The following is a 25299-nucleotide window of genomic DNA, read 5'->3' as shown; positions in this document are numbered from 1 at the left end:
GACCTAGAGGGACCTGCGCATATTGCAGCGCAAAAAGGTACTCTGCTGCCGATCTTCATCTCGGGCGTGGATCTGTAGCGGAAGGAACGCATGAAGTTGCTATAAGGAAGACAAAGCGTGGGAGTAGGGGGAAGTTTTTCCTTTGTTGGGAATTCTGCGTTTGCCTTGTCTGAACTGGAATCGCGAAATGAACGATCCCGTTTTTGCTCAACCGCTGGCGCTGTTGGATGTTCCCATTATTGGCGATTTTGAATCACAGCTGTCATCCAAATGGACGAGCTCACAATCGTTCTACACCTTTTGACTACGCTGTTCGACTAGCAGATGATGAGTAGAATGCGTATGAGCAAACAAAAGCCTATGGAATTTTTTGATTTTCTTCTATCACTGAGGCTTGGCCGGAAATCGAGCTGAGACAATGGTGGTAAGGTGCGGAGCGCACATTTATTCTTTTATTTATCTTATACTTACATGGGAAGGAAGGACTCGATGAACCGTGGGTCTGGATATATGAGATCTTAACGTTTTGTGCAGTCTTGAGTGGTTCATTACTCGTGAGAGCCGCGAGAGTCGCCGAGCTCCCATTGAAGAACCGCTCCGGACGGAAAAGCTCTCGGCTCCTTGTCGGAGATCGATGTGAATCTCGGCTCATCTCTGTTCGACGTCGAGTTTCGCATAGGATTCCGCTCTCCCGGCGGAACGGATCTGGAATGAAGAACCAGAGATTAGTTCTTACGAGACAGAATAAATTTTAGAATAAGGCAATACCTGGCAAGCAGCTGGCGATTAGGACCTGCGAAACGCGATAGATGTGTACTCTGCCGGATCCAATCACTTTGAGCCAGCCGGTCCTTCCCTGGGAGCCCACTCAGCTTCTGCAACGAATATTGCGAGATGTGAAGGGGAGCTCAGACATCCTCCCGACGCCGCGATTCTGAAAGTCAACCAGCCCCGCTGAAAATTGAGGCTCGTTTCGACGTTTTGAACTGGACACTGCTCACAAAGGCAAAACTGTCGCGCGCCATCAGGAATAATGAGATATTTGGATCAAATGCTCCGAGGACACCGCCTTCGATGTTCCACTCTGCTTCATTACCTCTCTACGAATCTCTATCCGCAGCTCTTAAATTTCAGAGTAATCAATTCAGATATCAGATGCCACCAACGAGGGTCAACAACAGGATATACAACAGATAGATTCAATACTTGAATAGCATGAGGGTGGCAATCGTTCCACGTAATTGCACCGAGGACGAAACCCCGAGAAAAAACAGTTTCCGGGCAAGGTTGACAACGACCCATCATATTCAGACTCGCATCTATGTGGATACGGAACAGATCAGCTGATCGGAGGGACGTCTTTTTTCTGCGCTTGAGGCATCTTCAGCATGATGATCATCATCTGCTCGAGAATCATGACCATCGCCTCCGTGTTCCTCTTTCCTTCCTCTTTACCCACTCCCCTTGGCACTGGTTCGCTGCTTGGTTGTCTGCTTGTCTCGCGAAAGTTGGATTTCCCTTTCCGTCTGGAGCCAGACGCTGAATTTTCGGCTTCGGCTGGACCGGCATCGGTCGCGCGCGAACCGACTGAGACGCCCTTCGGTCGACGCGAGCGTCCGTACATGGTGGTGATCGTGTGTTGCGCCAATGGATGGGTGTATTCTGTTCGCCGTGATCGTTTAGGAGTGGCTGCTCCATTGCAACTTTGACTTTTATCCGAGCGTTCGCTCGTGCTATACACACCGTAGTGCCAAGGATTAAAATCTCGATGCGGCGAAAACGGAACGGATCGGCAATGCGTCACCCCGGGAAACTGTCGGAACTTCGTCGGTGAGTGTTGGCGTAATCTCCGACCCTAGCGAGTCGGTCCACGGATGGATCCGCAGAGCTCTCGTGGACGAATTCAATTATCGCTCGACGTTTCGCGATGCTTTTCACGCAGTGCCAATTCCGTGAATCGATGCCAGGCTCCCCAATATCGAACGAGAAGAACTCCGCAGCTGAGCGACTTCTCTGCTGATATGACAGCTTGTTAAGTTTCGGAATACATGTTTTGGGGACAGCCACCCACTTCTGAAGCAAGAAATCCTTCGAGACGCCCACGAGCGGCATTGATTGTTTGTCCAACTACCGGATCAGAGTGTTCTGCACTCCTGCCGAAAACCGCGGCTCAAATCATCGCCTAAAGGCCGTGATGTTTTCTCTCCGCTTCGAATGAGTGTCGGATTGCCGCTCATGGTCCATCATCATGATACGAAATTACACGAGTACGGCTTACAAATGACTGTATTCGTGGTCCCGCGCGGCTGCTTCTCACAGAAATCGAGTGTTCCCCAAGCGGGAGAACGGTTTTCCCACGTCCAAGAATGCGATTCCGATCTTCGCAATCAAACCACGCAGGTACCGGTCAGTTTCCCCGCTGTCGAGCTTGAGATTCTCTCCCGGCGAGACTGTTTGTGTCATCGCTCGCCGTGGGAGGGCGTCGCCAACGCATTGTGAGTAAGAAACAAAGGAAAAAGCCTCCCGCGGTACGCCCGCTCGTCGGACAAGGCGGCTCGGATAGCGGTCATCATCAAACGAGAAAAAGAAAGCACGACACAACCTCCCGCTCTTCAGCTTTTACAAGCGTACTACTTAGAAAATAAGACGTTAGAAAACTTTTCTCTCCTCGTCTACCTCTTCAAGTTTCGGCCCCGCCGAGAAGACCTCACGACATGTGACTGAAAGGGTCAGAGGGCGGTCATGCCGAGTTCAATCGAACAAAACGCCACAGAACACACGAGCAGTTTTCAATGCGACTCTCAGCTCTGTCATCTGACAGAGAAAACTAAACGTTTATTCAGGTCCGAGCCAGGAGCCGTCTTACTCACTAAACGTCACAGCGTCGGGAACTCCCACGTTAGCGTTACTCGACCTGTGTTCCATTTCTGGCATGCCGCGGGAGCGTTTCTCTGGAATCCTGGGGCTGCAACTCGTACCTATGAGTTTGTGACGGTGTGTCCTCAATCGGGCGTTTTTGCCGTGAGCGACCCTCCCTCTACAGAAAATCTCCTCAAAAACTCTTATATTCTCGCAATGTGAGTCCCGTGAAATGGTTTCACCAGGCGGAAAATTCAGTGAGGCACCGCTTACAGTTCAAAATCGACCCGACATCATTGAATAGTCGATGAAGATGAAACGTGCGGCTCACAAGGACCGCAAGGTCAATCCGCATCGGGTCAATTGACTAAGAAATCGTTGGATGGTGTCTAGCGTACCGGCAAGCCAGTGCATTTTCACAGGGTTTTCACGGATCGGTCGCGAGTTATCAGTGAGGCCTGATATTCGTGACCTCGAGGTCTCGGGAGTGTCTTTGAAATATTCCATTGGAACATCCTGAGAAGTCATTCGAGTAGCAGTGATCGAAGCTCGACAGCTCAAACATATAGTACGCGGATAAGTCTGCTTCGATGTCGGCGCCGAGAGGTTGATCGATGCACAGATATCTTCATCTCGCGGCGATAAAAATGCCGCGCTGCCGTGCTTCGGAGAGAGCTTCCAAGAGGGAGATTCGTCCGTTCGGGAGCTGAATCAAAGAACAGGGACTTCCTGGCATGAGGAGACCCTTTAGAACGAGAAACACCGGTGATGACGCTGCGAGCATGGAATCCGAGGAGACACTTCGGTGAATCTTGCTAGTCTGAACAACGAGTTGACGACTGTCTATTTGAGGAGTCGTCAGCCTCGCGTCGACTTGACGGACCGCTTCGTTGCCGGCTCAAAAACTGAAGGAGGAGAAGTCATCGATGTGATACGAGGAATGCCGTTCCCCGACGCCAGCTGATTTCAACTGAAATCTGACGAGCACCTGTCCAAAACATGAGAGCTGTTCCCGTATCTGACGTTCAAACGTAGATCCGCGCGTAATCAGGTCCGTCGAAATGTCTTCCACATTCTCTTGTCTACTTTGCTAACTTCAGCGAGCTCAGACGTCTTTCGCTCACGGATCGCGAGGGAATCGAGAACGAAATTCCAAGTTTAAAAGTGCTCCCACGCTGGGAGAGGCCTGAAGCCTCTTCGTCTCCTTCCGGGATCACACGGCACGGCGTCGGTCTTCAGCAGCTGATTCTGCTTCGGGCTCCGAGACCTTGATTCCCTCGACCTTCGAGTCCCGGTTCGCTCATCATGGTCGAAAGCTTGCGTCGTATCGTCTCGGAGCGCCAGCACTGGGCCAGAGTTACCGATAGTCGGATGGATGGAGTGAGCGAAGGACTGGCTCTTTGTCGAAATGTCGGTCTGACTGGCAACTCGGAAGCCAGAGAGGATAATCGAAGAGAGCTCAATGATTGAGAGAATTCCCCGAGTCGGGAAGCTCTCAGTGCTTTCTGGGAATCGCAGGTTATGATCGCGTGTTCCGCGTCGACCAGGTGTTGTGAGGTGCGGTGATGCCTCGCGCGATCATCGAGCTCTCTAATTAGATCCACTCTCTCGCTATCAATCGCTCCCGAATTCTCTACGCAATACGTCCGAGGCTGCCGCACGCGGTCTCCAGATTCGGCATCATTAGGAGCTAACAAGGAGCAAAGCAAGCATCGGACCCATGAAATATCTCAGTCAGCACCATTGGCTCCTAGAGCGGGCGCACCATTGTTCTTGGCGATTTTCGCCTATGATTCAGTCGCCGTGCCACAACTACTGACTCGTTCGTTTCTTCACAATACTATGCGGCGCGGAAGGTCTCCCACGTTCTGCAACTCCTCACAATCAGTCAGTGGTTTCAGAAAATCAGAATAATGGTGAAGCTCTCGCCTTAGAGAATCGGTAGGATGATATCCGAATGAAACTTATTGTTTGCCGCATCTGAGTGGCTCAGCAAATCATTAGGGAGGATTGGCATCAGGATAGGAGAACTTATACGCTGATTACATTCAGAAGCAGAGATCATGACAGGGCACGAGACTGATCCTATCAGCCGCATGTTCCTGAAGCGCTGCCTCGGAAGGATACTCCGCTGAGAAAGGCCCGAATGTTAAGTGGGATTAGGCGTCTTCGAAAACTAGTTTAGCGTCCCTATAACGTTGATGCCATCAGCTAAGTTACAATTACCTACCCCGAGCTGATTAACGGCATCATGCGAGATGTCCGCCGCAAATTGTTCTCGTCGGGTTGATTAAAAAAACTCACTGGATCACGGAATTTCAACGCGGTGCTGAAGGGACAAACCGTTCTTCCTTGATTCTTCCGATTCTCAGGGAAGGATCCTAAGAAGCATCTCATTCGGTAGGGGAAACCGTTTATTGCCCTCACTGTGTTCAGTCTCTCCCGGAGAGCTATCATCGAAAATCTAAAGACTCTGGACTAACGATGAATACCCCTTGGTCGAGCGAATGACGTCGCGCTCACTCAGTTCACGCCCCTGATGGCTTCAACAGCTTTCGGAGAGGGGCCGAGACCCGTCAGATTGAGTCGGCACGTTGCGTTGGCGACGTCTCAATCCTTGTACCGTGAAAATGTTTTGAAAAAAAAACAGCAGGTAGTCCTAACGTACTACCGGTGGGATGGCGTAAAAACGTCACCCAAATCCGTTTTGAGCCGTGATCCCTAGTGCATTCGAATGATAATTGACATTGAACGCGTATTCGTCATCAGGAGACCGCGGCAGACACCGCTCCATAGTATCTATACCGACCGGCATATTGATAATCTGGCCAACAACGCCTTGAGAGCCTCCATGGCGAAGGCGACGAATCCGCATGAAAGGCATATGGAAGGTGGAATGAGTCGTTCGGTTATTCGGTCGAAACTGGGTAGATCCATTGGACCGTCAGGGTATTTATGCCCGTTGCTCCTACTCATGGAGGGAATCTTATTAGTACGACAAACCTTGAAACAATTGGAGCATAATCTGAAGTTTGCCCTCACATGGTCTGCGAGGACGTCTTTCAAAAACATCGCTATCTGAGAGGATGCCATCTTCGAGTCGCGCTCGAACCATAAACTGTCGCATACATCGCATCACCGAATTCATCGTCCATGAATGTATTTAGGTACTTGTGAAAGTGCTGTGGCGCGTCGCCATAGTTGAGATAATTCAGGATCTCTTGTAACTGCGACATCGTCTTGATCTATACTTGCCGGACAAGCCTCGATAGTCCGTGGCTCTGACGGAGACGACGACCCATCTTGAGCATCAGAATCTGACGAAATACTTATGAATGTTGGGGCTCCGTCCCTGGTCACCTCGGCGCCCGTAAACAGGGTGGTCATTTTTAGTCGGGACTTTTTTTCCCTCCCCTCGTCCCGGCCCTAACTTTTGAACGGCTCAATGAAACTATATGAAATAACCCGCCAATCAACAGCTCTCGCCCTGACTGACACAATCTCGTCCCTAGCGGGGACGATTTTGGCCAACGTCGCCTGTTGCGGGCGTTTTGGAAATGATCGGTCACCTATCTCTCGTTGCTCCACGAAAACGCCTCTTTCTCAGCGACCGCTTGGTCTATCGGGCTCAACCTGGTTGCGTTCGACGCAGGACAACCTGGCGGAGGTATGCCATAAAAAAATTCAGGTACCATGCTCCTGGGGGAAACGCGAAAGGGGTAAACTTTGGTTTGAAAACTCCTCAGGGAAGCCGAATTCGGAAATCTTCATGATGGCTAAAAGTGCTTAAAAAGAGCCAATTCACCCGATCCGGGGGTCAGCGATCCGCCGTTTTTTTTTCCTACTAAGATCGTCATCCCGAAATTCTCCTCGAGGAACGCGGAATACCGCTCGGGAGCGCTGATGTTGTGTTCAAGCGCGCGCTCCAGCCTCTCAGCATGCTTCCCAGCGATAGCGCTCTCGGATTTCCAACGATCGGAATCCACCGGCATCAGCCATTTTGAAAAGCGAAAAGCCGCGCGAGATCACGACCGTGGCCGTTGATTATCACAGATTGCAGCGATCCCGAATTCGACAGCGAAACAATGCACAGAAGACTCGCGCAGCTTATATGGGCTATTTCATATAGTTTCATTGAGCCGTTCAAAAGTTAGGGCCGGGACGAGGGGAGGGAAAAAAAGTCCCGACTAAAAATGACCACCCTGTATTAAATGAACGCTCGTTTAGGCTGAGCGATTAATGTCTTCGGCCGTTAACGTGCAGCGCCCGATGAAGCTTTCGCCCGTCACGTCGCTTTCGACGATTCAATCTCGCTCGTTTCGGCCGCGCCATTGATAAGGAAACTAGCACCGAGGCTTCGTCTTCGTGTACGACCTACAATAGCCCAATTAAAGCATTGACTTCGTCGTTCCGGGAATTTTTGAGGTCATCCCGAGGGCGTCAAATCCGCGATGTTTTCCAACCCTTGCGTGGAAACGACACGCTCTTCAACTGAAATGATATTCTTCGCTGGTGGGCATCGTTTCTGGTGCAGTGTTCTTCTCAAGGTCAATTTACGAAGTTCATTAGCTCCGTCACCAACGGAAATTTAGAGACGTTTTCACGTCCAAAGCAAATTTTGAATTCCATCGAAAATGCAAGTTCGCAGAAATCCTGTTATCTTGCGTTGACTCCATCTCCCGGGCTCTTTCTGGTTCTTGCCTCATCATGCTCGGTAGCCGTGGCTCTCCGGACCGCCGTCTTTCCTCCCTGGCAGGTCTCATGCCGTGAGCGAAGTTCAGGTCGGCTCCGCGTCCTGAACCTCCACCTGCTTCATATCCTGAACCTCATCCGCCTTTGGATTTTTTATTGCCGATTATTTCATTGTCGATTATCGCTAATGAAAGCTTGATTGTGAGGGATGGTTGACTTCCTTTTAAAGACTGGCGTACCGGGTCGCGTTTGATAGAAAAGTATTTCCTCCGCGACGAGCGATGACCGTGTATGCTGAACCTGCCAAATCATTTGCCTCCTTCCTTAGTATCTGCCAAAGCCGTTCCTAGTTTTTCCCGGATACTGGCTGTTCTCTCTTTTTCGTCTCCTTGTTGTAATGTCTACCTCTGAACGCACCGGAGTTCGAGATCAAACTGAGTGTTTATTGATCGTTCCACAAGAGGGCGCGCCACGGCGCCTTCCACAAATAACAAGCAGCGCCCGATGAAGCAATCGCCCGTCACGTCGCTTCGACGATTCAATCTCGCTCGTTTCGGCCGCGCCATTGATTAGGAAACTAGCACCGAGGCTTCGTCTTCGTGTACGACCTACAATAGCCCAATCGGAGCATTGACTTCGTAGTTCCGGAAATTTTTAAGGTCATCCCGAGGGCGTCAAATCCGCGATGTTTTCCAACCCAATGATATTCTTCGCTGGTGGGCATCATTTCGGTGCACCGTATAGCGCGGATGCGTTCCATTCCGTATGATATTTGAGCTCGACGAAGCGATTATTTCTCGGATTCCCAGCGATTTCAGAGGGCTCTGCGGAATAGATCGCGTGCGCGCCTCAAGACAGCGCGCCCAACGAACGTGAGGCTGATGAAAATGCCGTTCCCGAGCTATGGTAAAATACAAGCGGGACTGGGGCAACAAGCCTTTAAAGTTGGACAACTTCTCAAGGTCAAATGACGAAGTTTATTCGGTCTGTCACCAAGGCAAATTTGAAGACGTTTTCACGTCAAAAAATTATTGACTTCCATCGAAAATGGAAGTCCGCAGAAATCCACTTGTGTCGCATGGACTCTTTCTCCCGTGCTCTTTCTCTTGCCTTTGAGCTTCCATCATGTTCGGTAGCCATTGCTCTCCGGACTGCCGTCCTTCCTCTCTGGCACGTCTCATGCCGTGAGCGACTGGGGCAACAAGCCGTCAAAGTTGGACAACTTCTCAAGGTCAAATGACGAAGTTCATTCGGTCTGTCACCAAGGCAAATGTAAAGACGTTTTCACGTCAAAAAAAATTATTGCCTTCTGACTTCCATCGAGAATGGAAGTCCGCAGAAATCCACTTGTGTCGCATGGACTCTTTCTCCCGTGCTCTTTCTCTTCCTTGCTTTTGAGCTTCCATCATGTTCACCAATCCAACTCAGGTCGGCTCCGCGTCCTGAACCTCCACCTGCTTCATATCCTGAACCTGAGCCCGAACCTGATCCGCCTTTGCATTCTTTATTGCCCATGATCTCGTTGTCGGTTATCGCAAATGAAAGCTTGATTGTGAGGGATGGTTGACTTCCTTTTAAGGACTGGCGTACCGGGTCGCGTTTGATAGAAAAGTATTTCCTCCGCGACGAGCGATGACCGTGTATGCTGAACCTGCCAAATCATTTGCCTCCTTCCTTAGTATCTGCCAAAGCCGTTCCTAGTTTTTCCCGGATACTGGCTGTTCTCTCTTTTTCGTCTCGTTGTATAGATAGACTAGCGTGCGCTGCCCTTCCGGGTTCTCTATTGAACGCATATCCCGCATTTTTTGGGAGGACATTCAGAAGTCTCTCCGGTACCTACTGGGCACACGTGACCGAAGATGTCGCCTCTGGATCTCACACATTCAACGATTTCACGTGTTTTGCCCCAACTTCGTTGTTGCTGATGATGGATGAGACTGTTCGATACTACTCGATCGAGAATCACGGATAATGAACTAGAACGAAAACCTCCTGCGGGTGGAAGACTGTTCTCATAGCGTCACTCGCCTTCGAAATTGATATGGAGCGAGAGGTCAGGCCCCGAGATCAGCGAATACGCGACCGTCGAGCGCTGTTTGAGGCGTCAGCAGGGGAGTTTGCGTCAGGGGAGATAGAGAAATGACAGCTCACGTGCCTCTGAAGCGAGATCCAAGGAGACCCCTGAGCTCAGGATGCAAAGAGTAGAGTTGGCTCGCCTTCGTCGTGCCGATGCACGATCTGAAGAGGATGACGAACGACGAACATTTTGCAGGCCTTCTCTGCGAGCTCGCTCAAACGAGACTGATGGCCAGTGCGCGATCCGGCGAGCATGTAGCAGAGACCGTCGCGCTAAATGTAGGCGATCACAGCGCCGTGATCCAAGTCGCGCGGGTTTCTATCATGATTCGATGTATGATTAATGATTACGGCCTTCATCCGAATGTAGGTATAGGCTCGAGGTTCCTGAGGTGCAGTGTCAGATTTACTATCTTGAGGGATCGCTTCTACCCCTTCCAGACGGCGAACATAAATTCCTCCACTTTTGGGTATGAACTTCAGCCAGTGGCGTAGCTAGGGGGGGCAAGCCAGGGCATTCAACCTGGGCACAGGTTCTTTGGGGCGCGATCAATGATTATTTTACAAACGCGGTATGGGCGGGAAAGCGAACACTCACAAATACTTCGAATACAATCGTGAGGCTTATGTAAATAAGAGCATGAAGAGGATCGAGAATGATTCCAAGACTGGTGGTAGATGGACGGTGCTAAACAAATATTCAGCCATTTAGAATCGGCAACAGAATTCTCACCAAAATAATAACAAACTCATCGATACAAACTAAGTCCGCCCAACCCGAAGGAACTATCCGCTCAGTATGCTGTCGTCCTCTTTCCCGCGGCGAAGCGCGGCAGGGCACGCTAGTCTATCTATACAACGAGACGAAAAAGAGAGAACAGCCAGTATCCGGGAAAAACTAGGAACGGCTTTGGCAGATACTAAGGGAGGAGGCAAATGATTGGGCAGGTTCAGCATACACGGTCATCGCTCGTCGCGGAGGAAATACTTTTCTATCAATGCGACCCGGTACGCCAGTCTTTAAAAGGAAGTCAACCATCCCTCACAATCAAGCTTTCAATTGCGATAACCGATAACGAAATCATGGGCAACAAAAAATCCAAGGGCGGATCAGGTTCGGGCTCAGGTTCGGGATATGGAGCAGGTGGAGGTTCGGGACGCGGAGCCGACCTGAACTTCGCTCACGGCATGAGACGTGCCAGAGAGGAAGGACGGCGGTCCGGAGAGCAATGGCTCCCGAACATGATGGAAGCTCAACGGGAAGGAAGAGAGAGAGCACGGGAGCAAGAAGAACGTGAACAGCGGCAGCGAGAGCAAGAGCGAGAGCAGCGCGAGCGGAGAGAGCGAGAGCAAGCTGGTGATAAGCCAAGAGGAGGTAGGACAAGAGAATGATGATGTGCTCCGGCGGGCTATCGACGTGGGGCCGTAGGGCCGTTGAATCCGAGACAAGACCCAAAGGAAATTCGAATTAATTCGAGGGAGAAACGGAGTTGGCTACTAAATACGAAAAATTGATCGAAGTTCTCGCAACGACTTGATTAGCCCGTGATCCGTTAGCAGGCGGGAGAAAATTTCTGGAAATGACGATTCATTACGCGATCGCTGGGAGGCCACCGACATATATGAATTTGAGTCCTCAGTTTGGAGTAGGGCTTATTCTCCCTTGAAACGATTCGCTGTTGAAAATCACGGGAGCTAATCATTACAACATCGGCCACGGTTCCGGACCAAATGTACCTCGCTCGACCAGCACCGATGCCGCGAGCTCGCCGCGTCTAATTCTCAGTGCCCAGAACGGCCAATAGTAATTAATAACTAGCGTACCCTGCCGCGCTTCGCTGCGGCTCGAAGCATATTGCCGGGAATCTCCCAAGAGTAGGCCCCTTCCCATAGTGGGAACTTTCCATTAGAAGGCGCTCCGCCAGAGCTCATGGAAAAACGGATGCCCCCCTCCGAAAGAAGCTCTCGAATTCCGAAGTCAGCTAAGAGGTGGAGCCGAAGTGCCAGACGTAGGAACGTCGGCGCCCGGGTATCTTCTCCTGGATGAGTCCTTTCATCCTTTCGGGACGATTGATATCATGCATTGAGTGCCAAGCTCTACATCGAGAACACACCCACCCCTCGAATTCGGAAGCATTTGAAGATATAGAAATCTGGATGGCCGGGTCACTATTCGGAGATTTACGGTGTGCTCTCCGTGGATCTCATAATTTTGCTACGTATCTTCGTTTCCCTCTTGGACATGTGTCATGATAATCAGCGGTACTTTCGTTCGCTCGTTTCCTGCTATTCTGTCCGTGATTCTGCCTTCATGATCGTCCCACACTGAATTCGATGTCGTTCGATGTCTCTCGCTTGATTTCGACCGTTTTACCATTATATACTCCTTCGCATCGCGGAAGCATTGTTCTGATTTCTGATGTCCGAAGTTCGGGCATTATCAGAATCATCCCGCATCGAAACATCACAATTACCTACCTGCGCATCATATTCCCCGATGATTCATCTCCAAACATGAGCATATGATATGATGCTCATATAAATCCGATCTCGATTCCCTGACTCTCAAGCTCAAGCCTAAACGGGCACGATAAGCGCGAGAGCGATAAGACCCCGATTCTGACCGTATGAAGTTGGCCCCCGATCCTGAGTTCCGGACTCTCAAGACTAAACGGGCTTGATATAGGCGTGAGAGCGATTGAACTCCCGTTTCGACCCGTTGGGCTCTGCGTAAACTTGCTCGCTATTCTCTATCGAGCGGATTGTACCGCTCGTGAGACGCAAAAAAGACGACGATGTTGAGCCGACTAGCCGGCATAGCGATTTTTATATATAGAGACATCCCCTACTCCTTCACAGACGCTGCATCAGGCCTATCATGAGACCAGTCGCATGAGGTTGATACTATCGCCAAATCTGACACCTCGAGTCTGTTCTACCGCACTGCTAGACAGATCTCGATGAACTGTCTTCGATTGATCAACTCGACGGAAGTCGTTCCAGCCTCAGTCACGGTTATGTGATAGTAGATTCCAATTGTTGCTTCACTTGATGAGGAAGCGGTCCTCAAGTAATACAATGGTTCTTTGAGCTCGTCGACGTACCTAGGTTTGCCGAGAGAATGCCGCAGTTTTTCATCGGAGATAGATCGCTGGATCCTGGATCCGCCGTGCTAGTTTCGTTCTTTGTCGTAATTCGCGCTGAATCAGCTTGAAGTGAGGAATGATTACGAAAGGATCGAAGCCCCGGTTCTAGGAGGTCATTTCTCTGATTCAATAAACTTATTGAATTGACCAGTGTGTGATGGCCAGTGACAGGTATCCGACAGCCACTGAACCACAATTGCCACAGCATAATTGCTCGCGGAAGGATTGACCAAAATTCAAAATCCGGAGAGTGAGACCGCCTTCTTTTTCGAAAGTATTCGACGGAATCGAGCCGCTATCGTCTAGCCGGTCAAAACTGCCGAAGCTGAACGTTTCTTGCCATCATGATATTTGTGCTAGGATGCTTAGTTCACGAGTATTATGAACCCGAGCCTATATTATGGCCTATTTCAACCCGGAGAAAGGATTTTCGAGTTCAGTATGACCTTCTGACGATGCCTCACGAGCAGTCCCATATATTTGACCATGAGAATTTTTCTCATGAAATGCTTCGTTTTAAAGGATTTCGACGATGAAGTTCGTGACAATTTTTGTTGATTCGCACCCCATCTTGTTCACCTATCGGGGGCTGAAGCGTAGTTCTACGCTAGAATTCACTGGATCACGGAATTTAAACGCGGCGCTGAGGTGAGGAACCGTTCTTCCTTGATTCTTCAGATTCTCAGGGAAGGATCCCAAGAGTCATCACATTCGGTAGGGAAAACCATTTATTGCCCTCACTGTGTTCAGTCTCTCCCGGAGAGCTATCATGAGACAATCTGAAGATTCTGGACTAACGAAGAATACCCCATGGTCGAGCGAATGAAGTCGCGCTCACTCACGAGGGAAGTGTCTGAGTTCGGGCCATGGTTTTTCGACGGGCTTTGCGGGGAGGATCGGCGGGCACCTTCTGAGTAAATATGTCAACTTTCCAGTGGCGGAAAACCTTCCAGAAGAAGGTTGCTGGTGGTTGCTATGGAGCCTCAATGGCGGAGCACTTTCATAGCAAGCTCGACCATCGTCTCGGCGTCTCGGGTTCGATACCAGCCCGGGACCGTCTTTTCCAGGGATTTTTCCCCTTTTTTGGTTCCATTCTTCATTTATCCAGTATTTCGTTCATTCCCCGTCAGGAGATCGGGGAAAATGATGAGTATGAAGTCAGACGACGATTCGGTGCGTATTGATTGGTGAGATGCTCGATGTCGATCACGAAGAGAATTGAAATAGTATCGCTTCTCGCATCATGGATAGCCGTTGACAGATGGCTCTGCGCCATCCGCATTTGAATGCTCGCGATGTCGTACAGCAAGACCGTCGACGCCAACTTGTGAGGCAGTCTCCAGCGTCCCGGGTGCGATGTACTTTGTACATATTATACATAGCTTTCCTCCGAGAGTTTCGCAGGTACGTCTTGTATAGAGAGTCGCAGGATTTATTCAATACAACTTTCGAGATCAGGATACTATTGGCGTGACAACTTATTTCAAAACCTGCACAGAGGTTCCATCGGCTCTCGATCGTGCGAACGTGCGCACATCAAAATGTGCAACAATGTGTGTTTCCCGTCGTTGGATCGGAAGCAGCCTCCTCCTCGCATTCCATTCAGGGCTAACCTTCGCCGTGCCCGTGACTCTGTCCAACACTTCTCGTGCGGACCGTTGGAGTACGTTAGGGCCCGATGGGCTTTAACGCTTTCGACTCCAGGGTCTGCGCTTCTCTCGGGCGATCATGCGCGCAGTTGACTCTGATCTTCGACCTGGGTGAATTATTTCTGGCAGACTACGAAGTTGCACTCACGACAAACGCCCCAACGATGATAAGGAAGATCCTGACTTCGACAGTGGTTCATTTTTGTCAGGCATCGGGGTCTTCACCGGCGGAATTCCTGTCCGGCGCCGATCTGACCTCTCTGACGCCCGGTGACGAAAACCTTGTAGCATTCATCGTGCAGCTCTTGGAAAATCATGCAAATTTGACCGACCCACTGTTGGTCGATTCGTCGGACGAGAGCGATGTTGACGTGATGGAAGACCAGAGGCAAGAGGGCGCGGAGAGAGAAGACTGTGATTGGGAGGATAACGATCAGTACCCCGAGTCAGACACAGATCTCGATTATAGGCCGGTTGAGGGGCATGAGCCTGATGAGGAATGTCGGCCCTCATCGATCTCACCATCAGATGAGAACGTTATAGTTTTCAGTCGAAACACAGCGGTATCGATCGATCGCGTGGGGAGAGCTCTCTCCTTTTACCGAGGTTGCAAAAAAGGCACTCGAAGTCTGAAATCTATGAACGAAAAGCACAGATTCATTAAGGATAAACACGACCTCGAGAAGCTCCGAAAGTTCGAGAAAGATAAGGAGTCAGTCATCGATCGCAGGAATCAGATGAAAGTGCTCACTGAACGCCTCCGAGAGCAGGTTTTTGACAAATTGGAATCTGGCATCTCCTTACATGACAGAAACCTGCAAGAGATGGCCCGCGGGTATAGTCGAAGTATGGGTGTGCGGAAGTTCAGTGCCTCCTTGAGCTGGGTCAAACGCTTCCGGAAGAAAAACCGCATAGTATCTCGCAGAATCACGAAGGTGATCTCGAAACGTTCGAAAGCAAACATCGTAGGAACGGAGAGGAAAGCTCGAGAGTTCGTCTGCGACTTCCGCGCGCTCGTAGAGGCAGAGTCGATTGGACTCGACGCTATCGTCAACGCCGACCAATCGGGATTCACCAAGCAGCTCTATTCAGCGCGCTCGTTCGCCCCGAAAGGTTGCAGAAATGTCGAGCGCTCGGTTCAAGCTGTGAGCTCGACTACGCATTCCTACACCGTACTTCCGATAATTTTCGCCGACGGCAGGTTAGCTCCGAAATTATTCGTGGTGCTCGCAGAGCCCAACGGAAAATTTCCTCGCGACTTCACGAACCCTTCGACAAATCTGGTGGTGAAGTGCCATAAGTCGCATATCATGACGAAACAATTATTCAAGGAATGGCTCACTGAATGCGTCTTTACACAAGACATGCCCGAGAAACTCGTCCTGCTTCTTGACTCTTGGACATGTTTCAAGGACCATTCGACAATCAGGAGCCTCGTGCCTGATGGCAAAGAAGTTATCATCCGGAACATACCTCCGGGTGCAACGTCGATTGTTCAACCTCTCGACGTATATTTTTTCCGCGTCTTGAAGGGCTATGTGCGGCGTGTTCACGAGCACATCATGGCTTCAGCGGAAAGCTTCCAGATCAGTTCGCGCGTTAACATACTTCTGGTGCTTGAAGTCGTGTGGAATCAGTTCTGCAATGCTCGCTTCAAGCCCTTCCTCCAATACTCTTGGAGGAAGGCGGGGTACATGGATCTAGCCCCCGAAGCCTTTAAGACTCCCGTTCAAGTTTGCTTCGACGGCTTGGCTGTGCGCGATTGCGAAGGTGGTTCGCATTGTGGAAACTCATCTTTCGTACGCTGTGCATATTGCGAGAAGCAATTCTGTTTCAATCATCTATTCATCATCAAGCATCTTCATATTCAGTAATAAATCGCTCAATTGAATCTCCGTCGACCTCTTTGATATTCTGATAAATGATAATCGAAATAAAGAATGAGTAAAAGAGAGAAGAAAAAATAAAAAAATGGTTCCGACTTGGAATTGAACTCAAGACTCTGGAATGATGGCAAAAGTTGCTGTGGCAGCGCTCCGCCATTTTAGATTCCTAGCGGCCGCGCACTGATCCCTGCACTGGGATAATTTCCTTCGGAATGCTCTTCCGCTGCAGGGAGTTTCATGGCCATGTTTGAGACGCTGACGCGGACCGACTCTGCGAATTTCGTCGAAAGCACAACGGGTCGAACTCCGACACTTCCCTCGTCAGTTCACGGTCCGGATACCTGATGGCTTCAACAGCTTCCGGAGAGGGGCCGAGACCCCTTAGAATGAGTCGACACGCCGGCGACGCGACGTCTCAATCCTTGTTCCGTGAAAATGTCATCGGGCCGACACCGACTAGAGCTTGGCTTCTGGAACTTCGACCCCTTTCGGCGATCGTAGAGGAATTCCAGCGCTGTAGCATTTCCCCTTGGGGAGTTTCTCCAGGAGTGTTCCCACAGCCGATAGACTGTTGACTTTTCCTGTTCGAGGTGTTGACGGAATCGACATTCCCGTGGAAGAGCACCGGTGTCGAAACTTCAGAAAGCCGTGGCCATAATATCACACTTTCGGCTGGACGTTCGGCGTCGTTGTAGAATCGGGCCCCAACAATAGAGTATTCTTGGAACGGACCAGCGCTGCGTCGTTCAATTGAATGTTGGAATAGGGAATGCGTTTTCTTGAAGCGTCTTCTGATGAGATTTCGATTCTTCCCGATCGTCGGCGTCGTTCTGTCATATTCTGGCCCGCTCCTGTCTACCCGGATTTCGGACATTTGATGATGCGGTCGAGTTGTCGGGTTGCACGGTGGTCGGCGGGTCGGTGGTCCGAGCGGTCAGAGTTTGCGCCCGGTTTCGTCAAATCTTGAGCAGCCAGCTCCGGCGATTCCTCGCTTCCCTTGACAACTTCCGCTTCCCTTGATCACGCTTTCCATATTTCCGTTTCGGTGCTGAATGGATATGTGGCCTGCCTTCAGCGCGCTGTTTTCGTGTCGCTGGCATTCTCGATAAGATATATTTACCTCCGCCTCGAAGGTTCGGTGAAAGGCTGGTCGTAAAGTCGCACTGATGGAGTCGGATACGTCTCCCCGTGAAAATCGAGCCGACAACGTGTCGATAATCCTTCCGAAACCTGGACACATCAACCGAGTTGACCCTTGGCGCAATCGATCAGCAGTGCTGCGCCAGCTCCTAACCAAAAAATTCTCACCGTAATTACGGACAAACAGATACCCTCGCGGTGCTCGTCTCGGCAAACAAGTATTTTTCTCGGAGCTCCCTCGTCCCACCACTTGCAGCGAACGGGGAGCGTGACATGTGATATTCGGCCGACGAGAAAAATCACTGTGCTAAGTACGCCTCTAATAAAACGATTGTTGTGTGTAGTTTTTCGTCCTGTTTCGGCGGTATCTCGCTTCTCTTGTACTTCTGCGTGAACGAGACTCCCTGTCCGCGCCTCAGCAGCATCGCACGACTGTCTTCAGTTTCCTTTCGCGATTTTGTCCGTCGCACAGGAACAGCGTGACCGTCTTCTTATCTGTAAGCTTGGATAATGGGAACGGCAGCAGCCGCGGCAAAAGACCCCTTTGTCTTGGGTGACTGTTGCCGTCGACGCTGTAGCCCACATCCCTTTGTGACAAGTTCCTCAACAAGCGATTAGCTCTGCATCATGATGTCGAATCAGCGACGTTAGCACCAAGACCGTGCGATGACCGAATGCCAGGGCCCGCATCGCGACGTCCAGCGCGGACTTAAAGTTCCGCTGAAGAAGTTCTGTGATCGCCGAAAGGGTAGCGACCTTCCCCACGGTAGATCTCGTGTCTGACCGAAGGCTGCTTTTGCAAAATGATTCCAGCTCGTTTATGTAGGTGACCCCAGCGATGACATCGCGTGGCGTATTGTACGAATTCACTCAAGGCAAGACGCTCCGGGCGTGGTTTCTTGCTTTTCGCGCGTGATCGTCTCTCGGGCTCTGACGAGAAATCGAATGCCATAGGAAGCTCTGCGTAGACGTGTGAACCTCGGGCCCTTTTCAGCATTGGTCCACGACAACCGAGCGAGAGAGAAATCGCAGAAAGCGCTGGTATCGTTTCGCAAGTCGGACGGTTCTAGGATCTCGGAACGTTTCCCTCGGGTTCGGTTCCGTAGATCAAGAGCACTTCGGGACGAGTCGGCGGCGCTGGGAAGGTTCCAGACTAGCTTCCTCCCCGAAACCCATTTGCGGAAGCCCGGCTTGCCCCGAACGAGCATTACCAGAAAGATTCAATCCCTGATGAAGGCGCGCTTTTTCCCGAATCGCGCGCTCAAAATCGCTTCCGAAAGTCATTTTCTTCAAAAGTAGATCCAGAGCTTTGATACCGCGGCAGCCAGAATAGCATCCACGGCCCCTGAAGGAGTTGATGACGGAAAAAAGCGAATCAGTCAGATGAAGTGGCTATCGAGTTCTGAACGTTACAGACTCACTCACGCTGAGAACATCGGCTTGCACGCTCAGCATTCGACGTGATCACCGGTGGGATGATCCAGTGAATTCGAGTGGGGGAGGGAGACTTCCCTTCAAGCCGCGTCGAAGTCTCCGCTCACGCGAAGAGTCCCACGAGCGTCTGAAGCCACGCGTGCTGAAAAACTCGGATTACTTCTCGAACACAGATCAAAAAAATCTTCTTGCTCGAACGACAAACTGCGTTTAGATAATTCATCACTCAATTCGGCTCGGAATCTGATCCCCGTACTCAAATGAAATGCGCTAATTTGATGATTGATCAAACGATTTTCGAGAGCAGACTCGTGAATTCACCTTGATGATGCTCTAACTCGAGATTCATACCCGATTACCTCGTTCTCGGCGCAACGCTGATTTCGTGCCTGAACAATATCGATGGGGCGCATCGCACATCGACTTTCGGGCCGTAGTCGATTCATCAAGGCCTCGATCGGAGATCAATCGAAGTGCGGTGGATATCTGCGTAGGGTCGCACCTCAGAACTTCGGGTTCAATGCGGCCGTACCCCCATTCCCGACAGGAGCGGTACACTCGTCTTCATGAGCTTTGATAAGAACGTCTAGAACCCAAGCGATGAGCGTGAAGAACAGGATAAGTAACACGAGCCACGAAGCGCGGCGATCAGCTCCGACATCGAGCTCCGGAGCCGTATTTTTCTGGTGAATGTCAGTGACTGTCAGAATGACGTCGCTCCGAGGACCGGATGCAAGGCTATCGGGTCAGTTCAGGGCACCGGTCGGCACGTGCCTTTCTTCCCCGAAAAAAAGCCCAATGAAGGGAAGAGTGACGGCGAACAAACTTGTGGCAGCTGTGCATTATTCTGTCAATCCGCCATTCATCATTCCCCGAGTGCAAATAAAAACAGCTCGACGCATCCGAGACACGGCTCGCACACGGCGTCGCACTGTGACAGTCGGCATACATGCCTCGTTCCCCTGATCCGGGTGTGGCGGCTTAAGCTCTCTGGAAGAGCTCGCCTCATTTTGCATACGGATCAGAGTGCGTTCCATGAAAAAGCCTCATCCGACCTCGCTTCTGGAGGACTCCGACATCCTCCAGTCCCGCATTTGCTGCCCGAGCTCGACCCGCCGACGGAGCCGCGGAGTTCATAAGACTTTTCAAGCCGTGTCACTGCGGGAATCACATCCCACGCCACCGTTCCGGCGCTATGTCGGCGCTTTGTCGGCGTTGTTTCGGAGAGTCCTTTCAAAAAGTCAAGCGCGGCTTCCCCGTAATTTTCTTCCAGTGGTGAGCGGTCGAGCGAGCTCTCGCAGTGGTGATTGGGCACTCGGTGAACATTCATGGACTTGAAAAGGGATGAACTGTACGGGATTCGGAAGGAAGTCTATTCAAATGAATAGAAAAGTTATGATGCGACAAAGCTGCGCCCTGAAGCTCGACTTTCCCACACTGACGAATATTAGGCGGAGCAAAGCTCGGACGTTCCTTCACCGTCAGAAGTTGGAGGATAGTTCCCATGTTGACTGGACGGCTAGCCCGAAGTCACGAGGACCTGGAGCCAGCACATGGTAGATGCTCATCGCCAGGAGTGATATCTGATCTCCACGACATCTCTGATGCTGAGAGTCGTGTCAGACAAGCACCGGGCTTGTTTTAGTGAAAAGTGCCATCGCGTCCGGCGCTCCCGACATCCCGGTAAGAGAGGCAATCTTCATGGAGTCATCTCACCATGACCCGTGGAATTGTCATTCCAGAATTTTATTTATGAACCTTCTTGCGAAGAGCGTGATTCAGCTTCCCCGGGAACGAATAGAAAACGAGCGATGGAGAGCTTATGTAGAACACTCGGTCATGAATTAGGCTCATCGGATGGCGGAACAAGCACCGTAATTTTGGAGCGTCGTTTCATCGAGTGGCAAGGGTTGTCATTATCATGTTTATAAGCTTTTTGGAGCTGCTCTTGGAATCAGGCTCGAATCTTCCGAGGACAGCGCTCCTTTAAAGCCAACAATATTTCGAGGGAAGGATTCGCACAGTACCCGCCAGAATCCATTCAGCGTTGGATAACTTCGATATTTGAATTTGCGTCACTACAATGATGTGTTGCCATGAAGGGCTAGTTCCAGAATCCATGCAAGTCACGGAACAACCGCTGTGCTTCAATGGAACTCCCCCACAGTTTACATCCGACAGCTTGATTTATGGAAAGCGAGTGGAAAAGCAAAGCATTCGGAACGACTGTCATGGTGTGCTGCTAGCCAGGAACGGATCCGTTTTTTCTGACAAACAACAGTTCGAGTCGAAAAAGTCGCATCCCCCTTCGCCAATCGATCAAGTGCGATGGAATAGCAGTTCATCGATGATGAAGCTCTGGAGCGGCTATCGGAACAGAATCTTGTCAGGTTCGCTTTCCTCGATTTCGCCGAAGCGATTTTCAGCCCTCGCTCAGTAGCCCAGGGAGGAAAATGTCGGTTCCAGAAATCGTTATCGCTGAGTTGTGCGAGGAGGCTATGCTCCCGACGAACGGAGGGGTCATCGGTACCATGGCCCGCCAGCGAGGGTATAATTATATCAATTAATTTGAGATTGACGCGCGCAGATCGATGCTACTGCCGTGGGATCAGGCCTGTTCGCTCTATCAGACCACCGAACCATGCGCGAAAATCACATTCCGCTGCCAAGCCAAGCTATTCTGACTTCCCCGGGGTGGATCAAGCTTGCCGGATCTGATTGAGAGTCTTCGGAAACGGCTTGGTTAAGGGAGTGTCCGCAATGAAGTATCTGCCTGTCACAGTAGGCAGCCAGATAAGTCGTGCGTTGGACGCTGGGATGATGGACAAGCTCGACTTAAGAAGTCGCGCTTCTCCCATTCTGACAGTTGTTTGCCGAATATTTTTGGCTGCCGATTCTCGTAGTTGATCGAATGAGATACAGGGACTCGCGGACCGAATGTTCCAAACAAACATCGATGATCAATTTGGAGTCCGCCGATTAGTCAGTCGCGCGAAGATCGCTCAGTCTCCGTTTCCAGCAGGCTCCCGATCGTAGCGAAAGGAGTCGAACATCGCGCTTCTGCCTGAGTGAGGGCCATCGGTACGAACCTGACGCTCCGACACTAGGGGAAATCAGGCTGGGCGGAAAATCGACTCAAGCTCAATTGGTTTATCGGAAGTTGACAATGATTGGACTCGTTTTCGCTCCCAAAGCTCGGCCGCTCCCTGTACCGTGAGAAAGCTTATGATACCTCGGCCCGCAAGCAGTCGGATCATGACATCGATTTTCGATCTCGGGGAGCTGAGCGCGGCGAGTTCGCCGTGACTTTTCCATAGCTCATAATCGCGAATTTTCGATCAGAGCTCCGCTAAGTTTCCCGATGGCCATCCTCCGATATCCCGATTAAGGTTTCGAAAATTCAAGTTCCAGGATCATTATGGGCTAGCTCGGCGCCGCGTGGATTCAACCGATTCCTCCACGAGAGGGAGTTCTGAAGCTTCGTGATGTTCTTCCTGAAAGGCTCATGGTTCCGAAGAGCCCGTAAACTCCCGGCGCTCATCGGAGCGTCAATACTCATGTCCTGTCTACTTTTATTCGGACCGTCGTCGTTCTCGGCACCAAACGCTCCAGATGAACTCCAGTGGTTACGCAACGACGACCACCAGAAGGAATACATCGACAAGAAAGGAATTCATGTCATCGTCGGGCATTACATGGGGAAAGACTTACCTTGGGACCCCAAGGAAAACATCACGGAAGGTAAGCGAGCCTCTGAGACCTCCAACGGAAGCAAATTAGCTCATTGGAAGGAATAATTCCGATGGTTAGAGATATATCAATCATTAAACAAGGCTCATCTCTCCCTCTTCTAGCCGTATTGAATGCGAACAGCTATAACCCTCTGGAAGGTGCCGGTAACATGGGACAGCCTGTTTATCCGCTTCCATCAGAAGTAGTCCGATCGAAAATGCTCTACTCTATCAACAGGTAATTGGGATAGAAGTTCACTTATCCATCACTGCTTCAGAGAGCTCATGCGATGCATCGGATTGCGGTTTTTCCGCGGAGTGAACCGGCTGCCGGACGAACTTCATCGCTAAGTGAGTTTTCTCAATTCTAGGTTCAATCTCTTGGTGTCGGACAAGATCTCAGTAGACAGGACCCTAGCGGACGCGAGAAAATCTGTGTAAGTTCCGAGAGAGTCTCCCAGAGGACTTCGTCACGAATCACGACGCGATGAAGGCTATACGTCGACTGAGTGTTCACGACTTCTTTCATCAATCATTCAAGGTGTCGTAACATCAGCTACGCCTACGACTTACCGGACACTTCAGTGATCATAGTGTTCCATAACGAAGCGTGGTCGACGCTGCTGCGTACGGTCCACTCCGTGATTAACAGATCACCGCGTGATCTGGTCAAGGAAATCATGCTGGTAGACGATGCGAGTGACAGAGGTGGGAAACGATCTCATCTGGTCATTTACTCGTAGGGAGACGGTCGAGCGGGCACAGGTCTGATCAACACGGCTCTCCTTCATGTAATTTCAGAGTTTCTCAAACGAAGCCTGGACGCTTACGTGCGCTCACTGAATTTTCCGATCAAAGTCATTCGATCGCCGAAGCGCAGCGGACTAATTAGAGCCCGACTGATGGGAGCCCGAGCTGCTGAGGGAAAAGTTTTGACGTTCCTGGACGCGCACTGTGAATGCACGACCGGCTGGCTGGAACCGCTCCTGCAACGGATTAAAGAAGACAGGTTCGCCCCTATTTCCTGCGATAATCTCAACATGATCCCACAATGGAAATCATTAACCGGCGTCGGACTCCCGAGAATGCCATCGGCAATCGAATGCTTACCGTTAAAACTTTCAGAACCCGAGTCGTTTGTCCGATCATCGATATTATCCACGACGACACCTTCGCCTACGTCAAGAGCTTCGAGCTCCATTGGGGTGCCATCAACTGGGAAATGCATTTCAGGTGAATCATCTCGCCAGAAGATTGAAGAGAATCCATTTTTCTTGATTATGAAATAGACGATCTGCTCCGCGTCGTGCTCGGAGGAGCCACCAGAGCAATAGCATTTTTCTAATCCATAGATGGTACCCGGTCGGTCCTCACGTCTTGAAACAACGACATGGCGATCCCTCGGAACCATTCAAAACCCCTGTGATGGCGGGAGGCTTATTCTCGATCGACAAGGAATATTTCTACGAGATGGGCGCTTACGATGAGCAGATGGATATATGGGGCGGCGAAAACGTCGAAATGTCCTTCCGGGTGAGTCTCCTGGATTTCTGAAGAATACTTGCCCGATAGTAATAAGTTATTCCTGTGACGGCTCTGGAGTCGCCCGAGGCGCTTTGATTGACTTTCGGAGCGCTGAATTTTCCAGATATGGCAATGCGGCGGATCTCTCGAGATCGTCCCTTGCTCGCACGTCGGTCATGTCTTTCGACGTTCCTCTCCGTACACCTTCCCTCACCCGAAAGGAGTCGGAGGCATACTCTTCTCTAATTTAGCTCGCGTAGCCGAAGTATGGATGGACGACTGGGCTGAATTCTACTTCAACATGAACACGGAAGCGAAGAAATTGCGCTCCACAATGGATGTCGCCAAAAGAAAAGCTTTAAGAGACAGATTGCATTGCAAGCCATTCTCGTGGTACTTGACCAACGTTTGGCCAGAAAATTTCTTCCCCAGCGAGAATCGATTCTTCGGAAAGGTTTGTAAGCGATATCTGGTCATTGGATGCTTCTTCGATATGGCAACAGAGACATGACATCAATTTCGCCGAATGATGGAGCTCTCGTCGAAACCGTGTTTTCTGCACAGATCCGTAATCGAGCTGCGGAAAAATGCTTCGGCCGACCCGTTTCGAAAAGTTACCATCAACCAATCGGGAAAGTGAAGCTCGAAGATTGTGCGGTGACTCATTACGCGCGACAGTATTTCGTAATGACCGGAGAAGGATATCTGATGACGGATGAATCGGTTTGTCTCGATTCGCCCGAGGGCTACGAAGATACCAATGTCGTGATGATTGCCTGCCAGGGGATTCAACGGCAGAAGTGGAGATTCGATGTCAAGGTCCGTTGCCTGTTCGAGATATCCCAAGTTGATATTCCACCAGCTCCCAGTCGTATTCATCAACATCCCTCATTCCGCCGAGCCCTAATAGATTCAATTGTTCCACAGACGGGGGCGATCATGCATCTATCGAGTCGGCTGTGTTTGGATCTGCCGTCGAAATCGAGTCCTGACGGTCTGACTCTTCAGAAATGCTCACCCAAGAAAACTCAGCGCTGGATCATGGAGAAAGCCGGCTGGAATCGAGCCGTGTGAGTCGGGATTCATGGGGAGCCCGGTGTGAGATTCGTCGTACGCGGCTTTCGTGATTCGTAGTCATCTGTAAATAGCTATAGAGAAACTC

At 50.7% G+C, this 25299-nt stretch overlaps 1 protein-coding gene across 1 annotated transcript; it reads left to right on the top strand.

The window, feature by feature from the left end:
* The first annotated feature begins 1578 nt into the window (after window positions 1–1578).
* Window positions 1579–25259, top strand: LOC100903470 (polypeptide N-acetylgalactosaminyltransferase 13). The gene is made up of 11 exons (XM_003745352.2): window positions 1579–1830; window positions 22288–22623; window positions 22737–22851; window positions 22985–23050; window positions 23155–23321; window positions 23415–23622; window positions 23739–23846; window positions 23966–24146; window positions 24262–24591; window positions 24702–24956; window positions 25065–25259. The coding sequence occupies exons 2-11, from the start codon at window positions 22368–22370 to the stop codon at window positions 25209–25211; spliced, it is 1833 nt and encodes a 610-aa protein (XP_003745400.1). The 5' UTR covers window positions 1579–1830; window positions 22288–22367; the 3' UTR covers window positions 25212–25259.
* Window positions 25260–25299: the final 40 nt, after the last annotated feature.

Source organism: Galendromus occidentalis, unplaced genomic scaffold (genome assembly GCF_000255335.2).
Source record: "Galendromus occidentalis unplaced genomic scaffold, Mocc_1.1 scf7180000077481, whole genome shotgun sequence".
Lineage (NCBI taxonomy): Eukaryota > Metazoa > Arthropoda > Arachnida > Mesostigmata > Phytoseiidae > Galendromus > Galendromus occidentalis.
Note: the sequence above shows the minus strand (reverse complement) of the source record. Positions and strands in the feature narration are given on the sequence as shown.

Excerpts from the sequence above, each read along its gene's own strand:
- LOC100903470 (XM_003745352.2), top strand. The coding sequence starts at position 22,368 with ATGTTCTTCCTGAAAGGCTCATGGTTCCGAAGAGCCCGTAAACTCCCG. Across the intron at positions 23,322-23,414 it reads AGACGATGCGAGTGACAGAG|AGTTTCTCAAACGAAGCCTG; the intron begins GTGGGAAACGAT and ends ATGTAATTTCAG. Across the intron at positions 24,147-24,261 it reads ACGTCGAAATGTCCTTCCGG|ATATGGCAATGCGGCGGATC; the intron begins GTGAGTCTCCTG and ends TGAATTTTCCAG.